Source organism: Daphnia pulicaria, chromosome 4, assembly GCF_021234035.1.
Source record: "Daphnia pulicaria isolate SC F1-1A chromosome 4, SC_F0-13Bv2, whole genome shotgun sequence".
In the NCBI taxonomy this organism is placed as follows: Eukaryota; Metazoa; Arthropoda; class Branchiopoda; order Diplostraca; family Daphniidae; genus Daphnia; species Daphnia pulicaria.
The window spans coordinates 18,470,992-18,491,825 of NC_060916.1; the positions used below are offsets into that span (position 1 = coordinate 18,470,992).

At 36.3% G+C, this 20,834-nt stretch overlaps 4 protein-coding genes across 12 annotated transcripts in view; 2 read left to right on the forward strand and 2 right to left on the reverse strand.

The window, feature by feature from the left end:
- Window positions 1-10,057: 10,057 nt before the first annotated feature.
- LOC124335888 (spastin-like) lies at window positions 10,058-13,181 on the forward strand. 4 transcript variants are annotated; one of them, XM_046789383.1, is made up of 12 exons: window positions 10,058-10,330; window positions 10,457-10,565; window positions 10,859-10,917; window positions 11,039-11,188; window positions 11,311-11,430; window positions 11,506-11,600; window positions 11,667-11,825; window positions 11,925-12,033; window positions 12,109-12,257; window positions 12,412-12,602; window positions 12,690-12,883; window positions 12,947-13,181. In XM_046789383.1, the coding sequence occupies exons 1-12, from the start codon at window positions 10,210-10,212 to the stop codon at window positions 13,108-13,110; spliced, it is 1,620 nt and encodes a 539-aa protein (XP_046645339.1). In that variant the 5' UTR covers window positions 10,058-10,209; the 3' UTR covers window positions 13,111-13,181. The 4 variants fall into 4 exon arrangements, with proteins under 4 accessions (XP_046645339.1, XP_046645338.1, XP_046645340.1 ...); XM_046789382.1 differs by having other exon boundaries at window positions 10,460-10,565; window positions 11,039-11,209; XM_046789384.1 differs by having other exon boundaries at window positions 10,493-10,565; window positions 11,039-11,209.
- Window positions 13,182-14,142: 961 nt separating this feature from the next.
- LOC124337550 (GPALPP motifs-containing protein 1-like) lies at window positions 14,143-15,464 on the reverse strand. 2 transcript variants are annotated; one of them, XM_046791578.1, is made up of 3 exons: window positions 14,860-15,464; window positions 14,602-14,769; window positions 14,143-14,533 (listed from the first exon to the last, which is right to left on the reverse strand). In XM_046791578.1, the coding sequence occupies exons 1-3, from the start codon at window positions 15,331-15,333 to the stop codon at window positions 14,378-14,380; spliced, it is 798 nt and encodes a 265-aa protein (XP_046647534.1). In that variant the 5' UTR covers window positions 15,334-15,464; the 3' UTR covers window positions 14,143-14,377. The 2 variants fall into 2 exon arrangements, with proteins under 2 accessions (XP_046647534.1, XP_046647533.1); XM_046791577.1 differs by having other exon boundaries at window positions 14,602-14,772; window positions 14,860-15,462.
- A 306-nt stretch (window positions 15,465-15,770) lies between these two features.
- LOC124337551 (small nuclear ribonucleoprotein Sm D1-like) lies at window positions 15,771-16,793 on the forward strand. The gene is made up of 4 exons (XM_046791579.1): window positions 15,771-15,926; window positions 16,114-16,190; window positions 16,353-16,553; window positions 16,612-16,793. The coding sequence occupies exons 1-4, from the start codon at window positions 15,913-15,915 to the stop codon at window positions 16,695-16,697; spliced, it is 378 nt and encodes a 125-aa protein (XP_046647535.1). The 5' UTR covers window positions 15,771-15,912; the 3' UTR covers window positions 16,698-16,793.
- A 964-nt stretch (window positions 16,794-17,757) lies between these two features.
- LOC124337549 (protein grainyhead-like) overlaps window positions 17,758-20,834 on the reverse strand; it is a 30,493-nt gene continuing 27,416 nt past the window's right edge. For all 5 annotated transcript variants that reach the window (XM_046791572.1, XM_046791575.1, XM_046791574.1 and 2 more), the window contains 5 exons: window positions 19,916-20,095; window positions 19,797-19,846; window positions 19,474-19,690; window positions 19,285-19,349; window positions 17,758-19,164 (listed from right to left, as the gene is read on the reverse strand). In XM_046791572.1, coding sequence (XP_046647528.1) covers window positions 19,035-19,164; window positions 19,285-19,349; window positions 19,474-19,690; window positions 19,797-19,846; window positions 19,916-20,095 — 642 coding nt within the window. In that variant the 3' untranslated portion in view covers window positions 17,758-19,034. The remainder of the gene's footprint in view (window positions 19,165-19,284; window positions 19,350-19,473; window positions 19,691-19,796; window positions 19,847-19,915; window positions 20,096-20,834) is intronic.

Consider the following 20,834-nt stretch of genomic DNA (forward strand, 5'->3'; position numbering starts at 1 on the left):
TAAGAAGTTATGAACATTTAATATTATAATTGCAAATTATTCCAAACAATTTTTGTTGGGTTGCACTCTACGCGGCCTCGGTTACCAGGCATCGTCATCGTGACACGCTATTAATGAGAGATCCACAGACAGATAAATCCTGTAAAGCTAAGAGGGGAGAATTATAAAGATAAGAATTATCAACGTGTTCAGTAATTTACAAACATTTTTTATGATAAAAACAAATAGATGATTTTTCTTCAACACAACCATAGGTGTTCCTCACTTTATGTCGACGAAAACACTCTTCGTTTTCCTTCTGATGATTTCAAAACCTCTTGGTGTGGCACTCGATTTCATGTACCTTCTCAATGATAGCTTTCAGACTGAAGAAAATAGATATTTTCCCTGTGGATCCTTAATAAGTAGTCGCGTAAAAACAAAACCATTTCATCATGTACCAGAGTAAGGAAAAATAATAAGAATGCAAATCCAATGTTCTTAATCTTGAATATCCATTAGAACAAGAATTTTTAGGTTCTACACAGTAATTTGCGTACAGTAAGGAATCACTCCGCAAAAATTGGACATCAATCCATGGACATGCAATCCTGAACTTGAAAATATGCCGAATTACTCACTGAAATCCATGATTCACATAGGAAACTCTGAAAGTAGAGATAATTTTAGGAAACGTAAAAACGAGGAAATGTTGTAAGTAAATTCAATTTTTTAGGCTACTAAGTTTCTCATATAACAGATGGAACAGAAAAGGAGAAGAATTTTAAGAGATAGGCCTTTATTCGAAAATTTATCCGATTTCTTCGTTTCATTTCTTTTTTCGAAAAAAAAAATTAAATACAAGCGGTAAAATTATTCGAAAATAAAGAATATGAATAAATAAAATAAAAATCTATTCAAAAACACAGCATCGCAAACCTATTTCAATTATTACAATGAAAAGCTTGCTCTTTGGCGTAGGCGATTCTATTTCTAACTGGAGAAAATACACAAAAGTGGTATAAGGCAGTGGATGTTATGTAACGATAAGCGTGTTTCTCTACTCAAAACAAGCATTTACAAACTTTTCAACCAATGGAACGAGAACTCACTGCAAAGAATAGAGAAAGTTCATAACACCATGAAGTGTTACAAATCAAGTTTCTATCAAACCTTTCACTGTTCATACTGCTACTTATAGTTCAAGCGAAAAAGCTAGCTTGACATTGCATCACTCATCGAGTTGTTAGCAAAGTTAACCTTCCTCTAAACGTATTGACAATCGATGTTTTTCGTTAATGAATTGAAGTCAGCTGTTGATGTGGCTAAATTCAACCTTGGTATGATCAGGCAATTGCAGAAAAATTCGTGAATATGAAAATGTCTTACAGGAGTGAGAATCTTTGTTTTGGGATCTTTTGAGTTCGTACGGACGGGAGAAGCAACATAATACGAGCATTTAATATTAAATTTCCGACCAATGCGCCTCAAGCTATGACTGTCGAGTGCCCCTTTGCCTGACTCCAAGACTTTAAAAAATTTAGATTGCGAACGTACGGTGGACATTGAAATTGAGTTCGGCGATACTACTGAAAGGAGTAGAATCGATGATCTTCACCTTTCATGTGAACAAATGCAAATGGATTTCGATCAAATGGATGAAGAAGAAGAACTAGAAGTAAAGGAGGTTGAAACGGCTTTGAAGGATAGCGTCTTTGTCGTTGGAATAAGCAAAAATGATTTCATGCATTCCCAACAGATTTTTCTATCGATACACCTTTGGGCGCATTGCATTGCGCATTCACTCGAACTTGTCATCAAGGGTTGTCTCAATATATCTGCGTAAGAATAGTTTCTCGTGGTACATTGACAATTCAAATTTAACTAAGAAATTATTATTTAAATTGCTGTTGGCGATTCTATATGGACAAAGCTTTCAGCATAATCAGCACGGTGCATAGAATTAAGTGTGAATGACACAGAGATCGTGTATAATGCAACAAATTTACACCTTCCGGCCAAAAATGCTACATGATCGAATTCTCAATATTACTCAGAATAAAGGTCCTGCTAAGGATATTTGAAATTGAGTCGTTTATTTTTATGAGTTTTTTGTCGGTAAAAAAATAATTATTTTTTTTCTTACGTTGACTTTTCAAATTGTGCTATTCTTGATCCCCGTTTTAAGACATGCTTAATCTCCTCAGCTTCGTTATCAGAGTATTCTCTTCTAGATAGCGTCAGGTTTGAATTGCACTGCAATTAACGTTAGAGACTCACGAAGCGATCACGAAGCCACAACAATGAGGAACAAGAAAAAGACAGAGAAAATGGCCCAAACACCCACTAAGAAGAAACGCAATTTATACAGCACAAACAATGCTCCAGAAAGGCCCCCATCAGCTGGAAGTACTCAAATTCTTGAAGAATTTGAAGCATGTATAAACAAGCCAAACATCCAAACAGAAGATGTTTCTAGTGTCATAACACCAGCAAGATCTCTTAAATATTGGAGTCTAAATTCTCATCATTTCCTAAACTTTTCTTGTGTTAACACATGGAAATTTCAAGATTTATCTATGGATGTCCGGCGCCATCTGCGAGCATTGAAAGAGTTTTCAGTACTGCCATTATAACTGCGAAGAGGATGTGAACTAAGCTGCCGATTAGTTTTATATGCTACTTTGTTTCAAACATCATTCAAAATTGATAAATTATTTTATTATTGAACTCCTTCCATATTGATTTATTAATAAACAGAACTTTACCGTTCTACACAGAACCAAAAATTTCTTTGTACTTATTTGACAACAAAACAAAACCCGTTTTGGAAAAAACATGTATTTGATTTTATTTGGTATTTTTAACCGTATTTTTCACTTTTCAATAAATATTAAAATACTGTATATGATTTGGTATTTTATTTTATTGGATTCTGTATTTTTTTAATTCCACGACAAATTATATTTTCCGAAACTAGTTTTTTTCAAATACATTTACAATAATTTTTTCAAAAACAGAAAATTGGTTTATTCAGGCTGATCTTTATAGATTGGTTTGAGTAGATTGGAATTTTTCACGCCCTCAATCATTTTACTGCTGGCAAGTCATCAGAAGAAAAGCTTTTTTAGGTTAGCTATTTTTTTTATATGGCCTTGGAGATAAAGAAAGTTGCTTACAAAGACGCCCTCTAGAGATTAAGGTGATTAAGCTGCGTGTGGAAAAAGTCACGGGGCGACGACCACCCATCTTCAAGCTCTTAAACGAGTGGAAGCGCCACGAGGATATCCAGTTTGTCGTCAACCATACGCCCAGAAAATAATTACTCGCAATCTTTAATGCTTCTACACAATTAGTTCCTACACATCGACGTAGCTGTCCGAGACGTGAAGATGGAGTCTATAGTGTCATTCGACGGACAGTGTCACGGTGCATATCACTTTTGGCATAATCAACAAGAGGCATTGTCTGCAAATGGGGAGCTGGTACCATTGACAGCTATGGAGGATCCAGGTAGAAATTCCACGCTTCTCCTGAATGGATTGGCGGTGATTTAGGACTAAACCAAATCAAATAGGACTGGTAGAAATAGGACTACGATTTAGGACTAAGTAGAAATAGGACTGGTCGAAATAGGACTACATTTTGCAACTCATTATTGCCAGTCCTATTTCTCCTTACGAGCAGTCCTATTTCTACCATCCACTAGTCCTATTTCTACCTGTCCTATTTCAACAGATAAAAGATCTGGCAGCCTTGTCGGATTTGCCAAAAGACAAATGAACCGTAGATCCGGCACCGTTCATATACTATTCAGCCAATTAAACTATGTTAGTAATAGTCCAGTTCGTTTTTCATTTGTAACTTGTATATTTCAAAATTTTTTTAACTTTTTTTTTTATAAAAAGGTTGAATACAATCATGTTAATAAAGCCCATTTGTTAGAAATATCAATTTGATATGCAATTTAAGGTTTATTCGGAAATAAGATACTGTGTTAAAAGTTTCGATTTTTACGGAACTGACGCGCAGCCCAAGCCGGCCAGAAGGGGGGGTCGGACGGGGGGGATTGCACGTACCTATGGGAGAGGGGTATTACAGGTATTATTATCGATTGATATTACAGTACCTGAAGCTGTTGTGATTTAAAATTTTCAAAATTAAATTTTCATTTATCTCGCCTTGACCGAGAATCGAACTTCGATCCTCAATCAATTGGTATGATAGAACGGATTGCTAAACATTATATCACCGTTGACGTTTTAGCAATAGGGAAAATATGGTGCCGTATGGTATGGCCCAGGTAAACCCCCCTTCTCTTACCCCTCTCCCATGGGTACGTGCAATCCCCCCCGTCCGACCCCCCCTTCTGGCCGGCTTGGGCTGCGCGTCAGTCCCGTAAAAATCGAAACTTTTAACACAGTATCTTATTTCCGAATAAACCTTAAATTGCATATCAAATTGATATTTCTAACAAATGGGCTTTATTAACATGATTGTATTCAACCTTTTTATAAAAAAAAAGTTAAAAAAGTTTTGAAATATACAAGTTACAAATGAAAAACGAACTGGACTATTACTAACATAGTTTAATTGGCTGAATAGTATATGAACGGTGCCGGATCTACGGTTCATTTGTCTTTTGGCAAATCCGACAAGGCTGCCAGATCTTTTATCTGTTGAAATAGGACAGGTAGAAATAGGACTAGTGGATGGTAGAAATAGGACTGCTCGTAAGGAGAAATAGGACTGGCAATAATTAGTTGTAAATTGTAGTCCTATTTCGACCAGTCCTAATTTGACTAGTCCTAAAACGTAGTCCTATTTCTACCAGTCCTATTTCGTTTCAGTCCTATTTCACCGACTACCCCTGAATGCACTGCTCGTTGAAACCACATTGGCTTCAAGTTGCAGTACGAGAAGCTGGAGTTCCAGATTAAGACAGCGTTTGCAAAATTAGTGGCAATTAGCTTTTTTTTGCGAATCAGTTTATGAAATGCCAGGGCTACACCCTGCATGTAGAATAATCGATTTGTTAATTGGATTAAATCATTCTACCCTGAGAATGAGGCTGGAGTGAGAGAGTCAACGAAAGTGACAAAGAGTGGTGGTCATAGTACTTGCACACTATGCGATAGATGAGAGAAGTTCCTCAATGTCTGTTTGAAAGGAGAAAGACATCGTTCGTTCCGAATTACACACGTTTGCTGATCGCCAAAAATCAGCGTTTTATTTTAAAAAATTGAAACTTTGCCCAATTGTAGATGACTATGTCATCGATTTTTTGTGCAAGTTTCAAGTAAAAATTTACAAATTTGAATTTTTTGAAATTTTTTAAGTGCCACACCCTTTAGTATGGAAACATATGGCGGAAGCGCCAATGTTTCCAAACTTAAAATCTATTAATTTGCGAGGAAAGTGCTATTCACAAAAATTTCACTTAACTCAAATGTGAGTTATCGCGAAAAAGGGGAACTTTTTGGCCTGTAAGCCGCCGTGTTAAAAGCGCAGAAATTGTGTGTGTTTCGTGTTTCGTGTTTCCAAACTTAGGGTGGGTGCTGTATTTAGATAATCAGAATGGATAAAAAGTTAACGTGTTCAATTAATAATTCCATCTTGGCTTTAAAAAGGCATATGTATCTTTAAAATATTTCATACAGTTTATATATTGTATACAGTACAACTGGGGTACGTACACGAAAGAGACTGGCCCCTTATCATTTTATTTTATGCTTTTTCACTATTTCCATTTAGTCTGCATTTGAGATTTGACTCCCGTAAATTCTCTGCCCGACTACCAATCTTAGTAAAAGCAAGTTTAATAAAAAATTGTAAGTTGTATTCTATTAATCATTAATTTACAAAAATAGCGAAGCTAAGTTTTTTTTGTGAGCTTGAGCTGGCTTCAACTCTGCTCACTTGTGCCAAGGCAATGTCAAGCCATAATCGAAGAGTTTCAAATAAGCTCGCGTTTCTATGAGTTAGTTTCAACTCTTATCGCTATCATTGAACCAAAACATGTTTCTTCTTTCACCAAAAGACTATAGGCTCAAAAACTTGAAAAGCTTTTCCCCATGGAAGTGTGAGCTCTAAGTGGGTGCAGGCTCTTAACGAGAGCACCCATGTGTAAATGTTGGGAAATGAGGAATGTTTTGTTCACAATTCCGTCGTCTAACAGCAAAAGGCGCTTAATAGTTTGAGAGAATATAGCGAAATATTGGCTTCCAGTATCTTGACATTTTTATGAGGAGATAACATGGAAGTGGCTAGACCATTATCTATTATTACTCGGATATTTTAACATTTTTTAGGGTTTTTGCGGTGATAATTTTTTTAATATTTTTAGTGGTTTTTCTTATTTTCAAAAAAGATTAAAAAACTATTTGGTAACCGTTACTATTGATGTCGATTACAGTTCTGGCAGCCCCAATCGTGTTAGTGGAACATGTACCGGTGTTCCGTGGAAAAAGCATCGTGGAAAGCTTATTTGTCCCAAATGGGGGAGCCAACTCCAGTGTTCATTTTTATCTCTATAAAAGTTCCCAAGGTTTTATTTTCTAAAAGAAATCTGTATTTCAAAAATTCACCTTTTACCGTTCTTTTTCTTTGCGTTCTTTTTTCCGACTTTTCCCGCCATTTTCTTGCCAAGCGCAAAAAAGGTAGGAGTAACGAAGGGGGTAAAAACTAAAAAAACGGTGATCGTCAAGGGCATAAAAGGGGGGAGTAACGAAGGAGGGTAACAAAAACAATGGTGGGGAAAAGTCTGAAAAATAACGGGGAAAAGATGTGTGAAACGCCACAGATTTCGTTTAGAGAACAAAACCTTTCCTCTCTTTCCTTTCCTTTCCTCCCTTTCCTTCCCTCGGGCACGATTAACCCGACAAGCTACCCTTGAAAAGACTTCATGAACTGTCGGGCGAGCCAAATAAGAAGCGGCTGTTCACGGCACCCCTTCACACTGCAACGCGACGCAAAGGGGTCGGCTTGACCCATACCTTTTGATTGGAATAAGGTCTATAAGATTTAAAGATGAGCTTCTTAATTCTCTTTTTCGTCCTATCAGGGGAAAAAATTCCCGAGAGGTTCTACTCAATTTACGTTTAAATTAAGTGCCTTTTGAGCATTAAAAATGAAATAATATAACAGAACTAGAATTCCCCAAAGACGGAACTTTCCGCTTCATCTTGTTTAAAGGTTGCTGTCGTTGCCGACGATGTTACGGGCAGTGGTCGGTAGTGGCGCTAGCGTAGCGCGAAGGGTGGTAGGGAGAGAGTTTTCGGGTGAGTTCTGGTCGGGTGAATAAATGCAAGGCGACGTCGTCTGCTGGCTTCCCCATTGAGTTGGGGGTTGTTATATTCCCACCCTTGGTGCAACCTCAAACCAAAAAGCATTGGCATTTTAGGGCTATTTCCATTGAGCAGTAAAGGAAGGGAAGAATACAGGGGATAGAAAGGGCCCTCTTTTTCACTCTCCTTTGTCTTTTCATTCGTACCCCCTGTAATCTCTTGCTTAAGGAATAAACCAAAACATGCCAATGCTTTGGGGTTGTGGCTGTATCAAAGGTGGGAATAAAACTATCCAATATGGAAACCTCGAACCAGTCTTACCATGGGTGTGGAGACCGGGGCTATGTGGGACACGGGGCTACCGGGCTATAATGTACAAGGCAATTAAAACATGTAAAATTCGTTTTAAAATTATGAAATAAATACAGAGTATGTTAAATTACGTTTTATTAATCATACAAACTTTATTTCTTGAAATTGTGATTAATTTTTCTTGTTCTATGGGAAATTTAAAAAATGGGAATCTGAAAAAATATTTAAGACGTTTAGTATTTTATTTTATTTATACTAAAATCAATATTTTTGTAAAACCTAAATAGCTATCTTTTAGCAATTTTATTCTAAATTAAGTTGCTATATTTTGTTTTTCTAATGGGTTCCTAAGTATTTAATAATTTATTTTATTTAATGTTGTTTGGGTTCAGGTTAAATGGGACATGGAAAACGGGGTTTAAAAGGTATTGCAAGATCAACGTTATTTCCAGAAAACGCCCCATGGCAACATAAACAAAGAAAAAATGATCAAAAAAACTTTTTTATGGTATCTCCATTTCTACTTTATAAAATAAATAAAAAAACAGCACTTCTGAAAGGGAAATGAATTTCCTTTTCACCAGTGCATTATTTAATAAATTTAATTAAGCCCTTGCAGAGAAAAACGATGTTCCATTTTACCCCTGACTCTGTTCTGTTTAACCCAATTTTTTTTTTCGGCATTTTTTCATGTTGGCATTTCATCACATAACTATTAAATGAATCAACGAAAAAAATTAAAAAAATTACCAAATGTAAATAAATGTCAGGGAATCACCCCTATACTTTTATTTTTCATAATTCTTATTGTTATTTAAATGGCAGCAAAGAAAAAAAATGTCCCACATAGCCCCGATCCCCCCCCCCCCCTATGGAGAGATGGTTTCCAGTCTCCATGTTAAATTTCCCATAAGGGGTCGTCCGCTCATTTTACTAAAAGGTCAGGTATATACTGTCGCGCCCAAAAACGGGTGTGTAGACCAGGGCTATTTGGGGCAGGGGCTAGATGGGACTTTGCAGTTTTGAGCATGTTCCCGTAATTTTTGTAAATAATGTTTTTTCCATACATGGGGACAAATTTGTAGAAAGACCCGTTTTCACTATAGTATACTATACTACCCTACACTATATCAGGAGTCAGAAAATAAAAATTAAAAACGGTTTCCTACACTACACCACACTATACTACGCCATACACTACACTACACGGTGGTTGGTGTAGGAGCATCCCCAGACCGGTAGTTGCAGATACGCTCACTAGGTGGCGCCACGGTATTTCAAAGTCAGCCAGGGGTAGTGAGCCAAACGGCACGTCATAAACGACATTCCTTGTGGGATATTTAACATGAAGATTGGAAAACATCTCTCCACATGGACTACTCTAATTAAGGACGGGAATCTTCGCTATCCTGCCTTGTTATAGCTAGTCGGGTGGGGTATTTTCATGAAAACATTAATAAAAAATATCATTAAATTCAGTTTTTTTCGCTGATTCCAACTATGGATATAAATCTTAGTGAAATAAACTAATCATTAAGATATTAGAAATTTACTTTCAGGAGTAGGGATAAAAGGACAAAACACCGGTGCCATCTAGCAACCAAACATCCTAAGCTCTTAAGAATATACGCTACAAGGTAAAAGATAGTTAGGCAGCTATGTAGGACTAGAGATAATAGAGTGGTCTCTCTTTCTCTCGTTATGCATGCATGGGCATCTGCTTGCAAACTAACAAGAGCTTAGGAGGTTTGGTTCCTAGATGGCACCGGTGTTTTGCCCTATTTCAAATTTTCCGTTAAGGAATTGGAAATATCTCTATAAAAATAAATGTTAGGTATAGGAACATATGGTAATTTTATGGTAATTTTTTAATTCTGATTCTACTTCTCCCACAAAAAAATGTACATTGCCGACATAGGAAACGCCGAAGAGTCCCGTCCTTAATTAGAGTAGTCCATGCTCTCCGTAACCTATTAACCTGCCATAACCATCCAAAGCAGAGCTATAGAATACCGGTACCGCCACTTATATGGCGAGCCCTTCCATTGCTTTTTTTCTCTGGAAGTGAAGCCTGCTTATTGCCTGCCCTGTCCCGTAGCTATAAGCGCCACGGCGGGTGTGTGGGGAAATAGGGTATAGGAATGGTATAGGAATAGAGGGAAAATTGGAGGAGTGGTAAGGGTCGAGATCGATATCTTAGCTCCGATTTTCACTATCGATTGCTAAAGTTGGCTTCAATCTAGAGAAAATTTCCGAGAGGAGTTAACATGGCAGTGGCGGTACCAGTATTCTATAGCTCTGATCCAAAGAGTAAAAAAATATTTAAAAAATAAAAACATTTAAATAACGTGTAAATCATACTTAATTGCTATTTTTCTAATATTATTACTTTTGCCATTTTTGTATCATTGTATGAAGTATGATTGATTTTCGTAAATTTTGTTTGCCTTTGTTGAAATTTGGCTTTGTTGCCTCAGCTCAAAGTGAATGTCAATGTCTGTCTGATTCTTGTTGACGAAGCTGACGTGACGAGTAACGACATATACACCTGATATTTTTGATATATCAAAACTTTCCACGACACTTCCTCCTTCAGGCTTCAACCATTTAGTATTAGTACACCCTATTTAAAATGTGGAACTCAGGTGGTAAAGGTTCCTCAAGTGATATCGTCAATAGGCAAAAACAGTGCCATATAAAAGCATTCGAATTAATCTCGCGAGCCCTGGAACTTGACGAACGAAATTTTAATGGTAACCCAGCGAATCTATATGTATATATATTTTTCTGAAATCAAATCACATGATTCATCATTCTCATTTATAAATGTATTTATAATATTAACTTGCTTTGTGGGCCCTTCTGTTATGCACATAAAGAAGATAAGGCTGTAGCAATCGAATTATATTCTGAAGGTATAAAAGAATTGGAATCTGGAATCAGCATTGAAATAAAAGGAATAGGAGAAGCATATGAAAGTGCCAAGAGGTAAGCCAAGTTGTTGTACCATAAATAAAGAAATCAAGGTTGTATGATTGCACATGTATTGTCCCAAAGCTATGCCTATAAAATTTTTATTCAAATATTCAAGGAACTTGTAGCTATTACCTTTAGTAGTTCAGTTTATTTTTATTTATTTTTTTGTGTAACATTTTACACCAAGATTCATGAATGTCTAAGTTTAAGCAGCCTCAATTTACATGGGCTTATTTTTATAACTTCGTGTTTGTTTGAATTCTTACTCATGTTCTTTTTTGTTATTTAAATTTTACCAACACTAGATTACAAATGAAGATGAGAACCAATTTGGAAATGGCGAGAGATCGCCTACATTTTTTAAGTAAGCAATTTTTTAATTACTCTGGCAAAGTAATTTATTCATTTTCTTGATTATTTTCACTACAAATGATTTAAACTTGAAAATTACATTTTCTTAACTTTTTCTATTTTTTTTGGTTTAGGTGGCATGAGTGACTTACAGCACTTACCTTTGTGTGATCCGGAGGACGAAGTTTTACCTTTTGAATTTGTACCTGCTCGCGGAAATACTGAAGAAAGCAATCGCAAAGTTTCTGACCAATCAAGAGCCTTGCCGACCTCACGTCCTTCCGGTATTGCCGTAGCACGATCTGGTATTTATTTGATACTTGTATTGTTTAAAATAATCAATTTACTCTATATCGATTACTTGATTGCTACTATCCTTTTCATCATTTTTCTGCGATTATTAAAGCGACTACGACCCGAAAGAATGTCGTAACTCCAATTCGTAGAACTGCTACTTTAAAATCCAATATCACTCCTGTTGCTCAAGTAACCAACAATAAGGGCAGTCCGAATGCAAAAGGAACAGGTAAAACCAGGCAAAATTAATAATTTCTTTCTATTATTTTCTCAGTATAATGATTTTTTTTTTTTTTTTTTTCAGTCACCAGATCGAATGCCACCACTTCCGTTACCGCCAAAACAACTCCTGTTAGGTTGCCGGTTGCCGCAGCTAACCGTCGCCCCACACCTATTTCTGTAATTACCTAGTGGTACTTACTTACAACCATAGTTTGTTTACACAATTCTGGGATTCCTGAATAGAGTACTACACCGAATAAAGCCCCGTCCTCATCCGTAGGCAAGCCGACCTTAAAAGCATCTGGTATCAAAGGTGTTGAATCAAAGTTAGCATCTTTAATTCTGGATGAAATTGTCGACGGCGGTGCTGGAGTTTCTTTTGATGACATTGCAGGTTTGGAGGTAGAAACATATCGTTTAGCATTAAGTGAACTTACAGTAGATATTTTATTCTTTTCTGTTTTTTTGTTTTTTTTGTTTTTTTATTTATCAATTCTGTAGCAAGCCAAGCAAGCTCTACAAGAGATTGTGATTCTTCCTTCCCTAAGACCTGAACTCTTTACAGGACTTCGCTCACCTGCTCGAGGACTTCTCCTTTTTGGTCCCCCTGGTACATACAATTAATTTATTCACCAGCCTTCCCCCCCCCCCTTTTTTTTAACGGTTTACTGGTATTTTTAAATAGGTAATGGGAAAACGCTGCTGGCTCGCGCTGTCGCTAGTGAATCATCTGCCAAATTTTTTAATATATCCGCTTCGTCTTTGACATCTAAATATGTCGGTGAAGGCGAAAAACTTGTGCGGGCTCTATTTGGTGTTGCTCGAGAATTACAGGTATTGTGACATGTTCTAGGAGAAATAACTCACAAAAATTCTTTATTGTTTTTGCCGAGATTATTTATCTTGGTAATCTAAAAAAAAAAAATCACAAAGAAAAAAGTGCCTTCGAGAAATATATAAATGAAATTTTCTTCAACTTTTTTTACAGCCGTCTATCATTTTTGTCGATGAAATCGATTCACTGCTTTGTGAACGTAGGGAAGGAGAACATGAAGCGAGCCGAAGACTTAAAACAGAATTCCTTTGTCAATTTGATGGACTTCATGCCTCGCACGAAGAAAAAATCTTGGTTATGGGAGCAACTAATCGACCACAGGAGTTAGACGAAGCCGTCCTTAGGTATTAAATATTAAAGCCAATTTCGCTTAAAAATTTGTATTGCAAGCAATCACGAAATCCTATGAACGTTCGTTTGTTTCACTCAAGACGTTTCCCCAAAAGACTCTATGTCCGTTTACCGGATGCCTCTGCAAGAGTTCTGCTGTTAACGCAACTTCTTTCAAAGCATAACAGTCCACTAGGTGAAAAACAACTCATTAAACTCGCCGAGCTAACTCAAAGCTACTCTAGTTCTGATTTAACAGCCTTGGCCAAAGACGCGGCCCTTGGACCGATTCGAGGTATGATTTCATTCTAAATCATTGAAGTCTTCGTTCAAAATTAAAATAACATTTTTCCGTTAGAACTTGGAGCAGAAAAGATTAAGTTGATGAAGACGCAACAAATTCGCTCGATTACAATGCAGGATTTTTTGGATTCTCTTAAACGAGTTCGCCATAGTGTATCAGGATCTTCCCTAACTGTGTATGAAAAATGGAACCGTGAATACGGTGATGTGAGCATCTAATTTTTGCTCGATAATCTCTCCCGAAATCTGGAACTTACAAAACGTCACTTTGTTCTTTCATACTGTAACATGCTTGCTTTGTCTTGATTGCTTTTAACATTATAAGAAACAATTTTTATGAAATATATATTGCCGTGTTTTCTAATGAAAAAATTGTCTCGACAAGTATTATTGATATTATTTCGCTTTTTGGTTTACCAAGAGGGCTACATACCATTTTTTCCACTCCCCATTTGGTGCGATTGATACGATTGATTCGCTTTTGACCCGAAAAGTCGTCGTTTGACGGATTTGAAAGAAGAGGTGGTACAAAATTGTGAAAAATAATCCCTTTAAATACTTTTTAAACCGGAACAAACGATAACTTTTCGATAGATATTTAGGAAAGGGAAACGTACATTTTCATTGGCTCGACTATATGCGTATGTTCTTGTTCTGCATTGATTTTAACATGCAATGCAACCCGCCCCTCAATAAGATGAAAAGTGGGGGGATTTCGATTTTACGGCAATCTTCACGACGTTTTTTTTTAAATAACTGATTTATTAATGCTGTTCATAATTTTCCAGAAAATCGATAGATGCAAATGCATGAGATAGTTTAGATGTTTCAGGTCCGCAATTGATCAATGTAGTTCACACTATTTACTCTCATTATGACTTAGGACCTTAGGTGTCTAACTTTATGCCAAGTCCACTGATATTTTTGTGTCTCATACTCGGCTGATGATCCGAGTCAGGCCAATTGAGCATTCAAACGAAAACCAAGAGAGATCAGCCGGACACTGCAGCTTCATATAGGTTAACGAAAAACAAAACTTCTAATCCGTTTTCTTACGATTTGAGGGGAAAATAATAATTATAAGGATAGATCATAAATTAAATTACAGAGATGCAAACTATAGCATATTTTTAACAATATTACCAACATTGGAAAATTGAATGTGAGTCTATCGGAAAATTGTAAAGCAAACATCGCGTGGTCGATATAATCTGAAAATTAACGTCCCTGTCCTGTGCTAAATGCTTTGAGTTTGTCGTAGGAATAGTATGTATTTCTTCTAACGGAAAAAAGAGGTTGGAAAAGAAAAAGTTTTGTGTGGCCACAATAGCAAATATGTAAGTCGTTCAATAGACAAATATTTATAATTAGAGCTGCAGCTCACCATGATATCAACAAATTTCAACTTATAGTCAAAATTTGGAAAAACGTTATCACCTGAACCATATTTTGAACCATGGTTTGAAGCTATGAAATTACACTTTATTTAAAGGTACTTTTGATTCCCAATTTTGAACTTTGAATTTAATTCTTGGGACTTCTTAATTAAGGATTTCCGCTTTGCATTATCGAGTTGATTCAGTTTTAAATCTTCATCACGATCAAAAGGTTTTCTTTCTTTAGGACCGGACGAGTTGTCTTTCTATAGAAACAAAAATCTTACTTCAAATTACCCCAACTTTAACAGCAAAAATAAAAATGTAGGATTACCTTGCTTTTCATTTCCTTTTGATGTGTCTTCAACAAACTCTCTGACCTCTTCTTGGATTTATCATGCATGGCCACAATTTTCTCAAGCTTCTTATTCCTTTTTTGTTCCAAGTATTGTTTCCTCATTTCAGCTTCAAAATCCTCATCTTTTTCTTTGGATGTACTAGGCTGCTAAAATTATATTAATTAAATTATAGAAATTAGCAATGACCAGCTAAGAAAATTTCATTATATGTGTATCTATTGTACTATCTGAACCTTGGAAGTTGGTGTTGAAGTCCATTGATCTCTCCCTACAACCTCAGGTTTGTCAGAACGATTAAAGACACGAGGTCCCAGGCCAAAGTTTTTCCTTTTCAGTTCTGGAAGCTCAATCATCCAATCTTCTCTTTTTGGTTGCTTGTTGGCTTCATCATCATCCACACCAAGCAACTTCCTCTTCATCTTAAGAGCCCGCTGTTCAATGTCAACTGATGAACTATGTTCAGCATCCATACAATCAGCTGGCAGTGGTCCAATAACTTCATCATCTGATGAAGAGTCAACTTCATGATTAACAGAGCATCCTCTGTCATTGGAGATATTTGATTGCACTAACTTGCTGGACACTTTCTGTGATTTTAAATGAGCGGGAAGTGCTGGTCCGTAGAGATCACCTTCATCAGAATCTGAATCATCATTTTCATACGCTGTTTGAAGATGAGGAGGTAATGTTGGTCCGATTCGAGACATTTTGAGAGGGAAAAATTAAAACCACGCGGGAAATTGAGAATGCGTTACCGACACAGAATTATTTTTAAAAAATCGAAAATAGGTGAAACCGAAACCCAATGTTTAGCTTACTGGAAATGCTGTTATAGTATGCAGGCCTGTCATGTGTTTTCTGTTTTGGAGTACGTTTTATTGTCACTCATGTCATGCCACTTGTGTTCTATGCGGTTCTATGATACGCTTCGATAATGCTTCTGGATTTATGAATTTATTTTGATAAATAAATTTATAATAATAAAAAAAAATTATTATTAGTTAATTTTTGATTAAAATATGCAAGGATAAACCTTGTCTAATAACAAAATTCAAAATATTTGCGTAGATGGCGCTACGTTACAAGTACAAAAATCATAGTCATCGACCGTTATGAAATATGAAATGTCACAGGGCCTTTTTAGTATAAGTTATGCTTCCAACCAGCAGTTTTGGTTTTTGACTAGCGTACCTCGTGCGTTTCACTAAACTAAGGATTAAAACATTCAATAAGTCGTATATGGTGATTTACTTTATTACAGCCATCAAACAACAAGTTTATCAAAAATGAAATTAGTGAGGTAAGTTTCGGAATATGTTCATTGTCAAGTAAATTCGTACAGAAAGTAGCCACAAAAATCGGTTTGGTCTGGGTACTAAGCCGGTTGTTGGATGCGTCTGGGAAACTATGCCGTTTCTATATTTCACAACTTAAATAGTTCACTGCTTTCAATTGAAATAAATACCATTATTTTGTATAATCCTTAGGTTTTTGATGAAACTGAGCCACGAAACAGTCATTATTGAATTAAAAAATGGTACTCAGGTTCATGGAACAATAACAGGTAATTCAATTTTGTTGTCTTTATTCGATTTTTTATTTTACTGCAATCCTTAAATACTTTCTTCGAAAACTTAGTGAAATTGCAAACACATAAGTAACATTTTAGAAGAAAAGTTTTCTGTTGGTATATTACTAAATTCATTCATTTGATTATGTTTTATAGGAGTTGATGTTGCTATGAACACTCATTTAAAAGCTGTGAAAATGACAGTTAAAAACAGAGACCCTGTTCAGCTTGAAACTTTGAGTATTAGAGGAAACAACATCCGGTACTACATTTTACCTGATTCACTTCCTCTTGAAACCTTACTATTGGATGATTCTCCGAAAGCCAAGGCCAAGAAGAAGGATGCTAGCGGTAGAGGTAAACTTTTTTCCCCTTATCACTGTGTTCCTCTTTTCATTTTCTTTTCTTTTTTTAGCTCGTGGAAGAGGCCGTGGACGCGGAGCTGTCAGAGGAGGACGTGGACGAGGACGTGGACGTGGTGCTACTGGTCCTCGACGCTGAAATTTGTAATTTCCAACGATTTTCCATTTTTTTTTTCGTTCTTTTCAGCAAATGTGGAATCAGTTTTCATTTGCATTACAAATTGTCATTGTCTTATATGTTTTTTGGTCAGTTGAAAAGTCCTTAAAACAAACACTTTTTTCCCCACAGTTGAGTCTGTATGAGAATTATTAATCAATTCCAATTGACTCCCATGTAAGCATAGATAATTTGTAGAGAACCGTCAATTCCTTTTCTTAATTTATAATCGGACATCGCATAACGTTTCCTTGCTTATTTCAAGAATATTGACTATTCTTGCCATTTTGTCAGAGGAGTCGGGGAAAAAACAAGTGTAAAGAGCGGTGTAATAAGTAATGAAAATTTGATGGAAATGAAAGTTAAATTACTTTTCTATTAAATTTAGACTAAAACTATTCAATTTTTTGTGACTAAACCATTAAACTTTAATTTAAATTAAGAATGTCGCAAATTTAAGGAAAACTTGACATGTTTAAGAACAGTCGTGGCTACAAGTTTTATTTGCTTTTGTAACTTCAGTTTAAGAGGTATTTGCGTTTAAGAGGCTTTCGGCGATATCTGCTCCTAATTTTCTATTATTCATACATAGAATGAAATGCAAAATTTGCATTTTCCTCGTTTTCCCGCCAAGATACAAAATGAAACTAGCAATGTTTCTGTTTCGAGCACAGGTTTATGTTAACAAGCTATTAGAAATTAAAATTGAAAACAACCTTAAAACTTAAGTCCTTACTGCAAGGCCATTTGGAATATTCGTAACAAAAACTCAAAATCTGAAGCGTAAAAAACAATAGTGATGTAATTCAAACCAAGGTTTGATTTTCTAGTCGTCAAAGAGAGGGCCAGCTTGATAAGACAGAGATTTGTGTTAAAATAGTGCACGTGTTGAACGTATCCACATTCAACGTTGAGAATTGTTTATCATTCCGTGAAGCTCTTCCATTAAGAATCGTATGTAAATTTTTTTAACTGAAATTATTGCAGGGCAATGGTAGCAAACTTTAGCTACACGTTTTATGCTTAAATCAGCTAATGTTAATTTGAGAGTTTTCGTAACTGTATATTTGGACCACTATGAGAATATAATTGGCTATCGTTAGACGATGTCAAACAAGTGTTTTTTTTTTTGTGCATGTGCACTTCATTTCTATAATCATCGGGATGCGAAAAAAGGAAATGTTTGACAAAACTGTGTGTGAGAAACAAATAATAGAAATGCTAACAGATACCAGGGAAAAAAGGTGGACACTAAAACGTTTGCACAAGTCAAAGATTGAAAGGATATATAGATAGACGAACACGAAATTATAATCAAAGATAAACCACATTTTTAACGTCCTTTGAGAGGCTCATTGGCAATTGGCATGGTGAGTGAACGGAGGGCTTTCAGCTCTCGAACGAATGTCAGCACTTGATGCTTTTTGAGCTATAGTCATAGAAAGAAAGCGTGTTCTCTAGCATACATCAAAGTTGGGACACAAGAGGGCAATCGAGACAATATAATTCATTTTTATAACATCCGTTTAAAATAGCGACGTACGAAAACATTCACTCAGAGGTTTACTCGACCATGGTCGGCCAAGCAACTGGACGAATAAAGAAAGTTAATAGCTTGAATCGACATTCAAAAATGTCCACGTAAGTCTAAGTATAACGCGAGTAGAGATATTTTTCTGAAGGAAACGCATGGCATGATTGGGGTTGATCTCATTGATTTGGCAACAACGATCGACATTTGGCATTGTGCATTATTTAAATACAAATTGACCTTTCATCCTCGTTTTGTGTGGAACTGCGAATAGTTCATATAACATCTCTTTTGTATACTCAGTTTACGGCAGCCGCCTGGCTGGAAGACTGGGGTTAAGAGTCAACAATTCTGGATAATTGATCTGAGAGAGCTATGAGAGTGAGTGAGCTGCCGTGTTGTATGAGATCAGAGCGAGCGGCGCTGGTCTGTTGGATGGCCTGTGCACCACACAACTCCTTTTGATATGCTGTCGCATCCGGAACACTGGGGAAAAACATTTATGCAAGAGGTTCTTGTACGAATCCAGACTTTCTGGGCATTACAGGTGCTTTACATCACGGTAAACTATTAGTGTAAAACTATTCATCACTGGTTAGCGTCGGTCTAATATCTTTTGAAGTTGAGAATAAGAATCATATCAGAAGGCAAGTTATCTCAGAGAATGCACAATGCAGACACGAATTATGCTAATGATCAATCTAATATATATATATAGCATATGGATGGCTGAAGATGGCTTAAAGTCGTTCAATTATGGCAATTCGAAATTTTGAGTTTTTAACTATTCACGTGTCGTAGAGCTCCTTGAGAGTGATGTCATACATTCCCTCTTCCGACGAAGTTGTGATTTCTAAGATAAACAGATCCTCGTTGCAGTAGTGTTTGAGCATGTCGTCGTCTATTTTGGCCAAAATCCTATTTTTCAAGACAGGAAAAAAAATTCATTTAGCTAACTATTCGAAAAACAAAATTATTCAGTCGAAATATCAAATTAAGAAAATGATTGAAATTTCAAAGTGAAAAAATAAATTTTACCCTTTGGCATTTTTCCTGTAGAGCATGTTGATTGTAGATGCAGATAGCTTGTATTTACTCTCAATCTGTTGACAACAAATAAGAGTGGTTAAAATTATAATATCGATAATGGACGCTTTCACTGTTTGCTTAACCGTGAGTTGATTATGTAATAATATGTGATGGAAATGATCAATGTTTCACACTTACAGCATCAAGAAGTCCGAGTGACGTGGGTGGCACCAAGTGAAGTGGAGTAAAAGCAAGTTCATTTTCCTGGCGAACGTATATCATAACTCGCTCGCAGGGAGGAGGTGTCAATTTTCGTCGTTTTGACGCCGGTGACGAATAGAGAGTGGCGATGTTACCAGAAGTAGCGATAGCCGGAGTTCCTATTAGGCTGGTGTGTGTGTCCAAAAATTCTTTCCTGAGTAAAATAATAAGCAAATGTTCGGATAAAAGTGATTTGATAATAAAAAATAAATAACTAATAAATCTAGAACAATAAAGATAGATGGAAAACGGTTGAGTACCTCTCATGATCTTGGCCGTAGAAACTTGGAAGTTCCATGGGAGCTCCTAGCTGCAAAGTTAACATAAATCCGAATCAGTATGAACTAAACTGAAATGTAAATTATTGCTAGTAAATTACCTTTTCGTGGTCGTCAGGAGTAAAGAGAGTTGGTGGCTTCATTAAATCTGCCATGTGATAAAATTCAGAGCGTTCGGCGTTTAAGTGATAAAGTTCTTCCAGTCGTTTGTTTCGTCCTGTGACGACCATTTTTCTTTTGGCTGCTCGTCTCTCCTCGTCGCGTGTTTTCCTTTCCGCTCCCTGGTAATACAGAGCATCGTTTTATAGGTGTGTAGTACACAACAGTTTCTAATTTCTAGGTTATCATTCATTACGAAAATATTTAGCGTGTTTCTCAACTCGGTTTCTACGCTTTTATTCTTTCGTTCTTTAACGTTCTATTTTAAGCTTTTTTCCTAAGGCTAATCTAGAGTAAAAATTAATTAAATTTCACGAGAATAGGCGTGGTGTCGGATACACTTGAACGATAATTTCACTTCAACTTGATTGTCAATTGCGACTTGACAAGGTGTAATATCCTCGGGGTTCCGTTTTGATCGCTTTAAACTGCAGCAGTGTTACCATTCTTTAAAAGCGTGTAAGAATTCTTTGATAAAAACTTCGAACAAATACAATTTCGGACTTAATACAAGCCACAGGTGAAAATTTGCCTTTTAGAAAAGGGCGGGCTATTCCTTCAGATGACGCTGCCCAGGAGATAAAGGATTGTTGAGAGGAATGGTGAAGTCTGGCTTGCACGCAACTTAACGATGATGGCCGCGGGATGAAGAGGGTGGGGTCTGATCAGAAATCCGTATGAAATGAATTTGTTCATGAAGAAAATATAATAAGTACGCAGAGAATTTGGAATCTTATCAAGCCAACGTAGAGCCATATTATAAGTAGATCTTATTTGCCATTTGTTGTTCTTTTTTTAATTAAAATGAAAATTGGGGAGTGAGAGAAAAGGCATGAGTGTGTAGTGCGGTTACGTTTATAT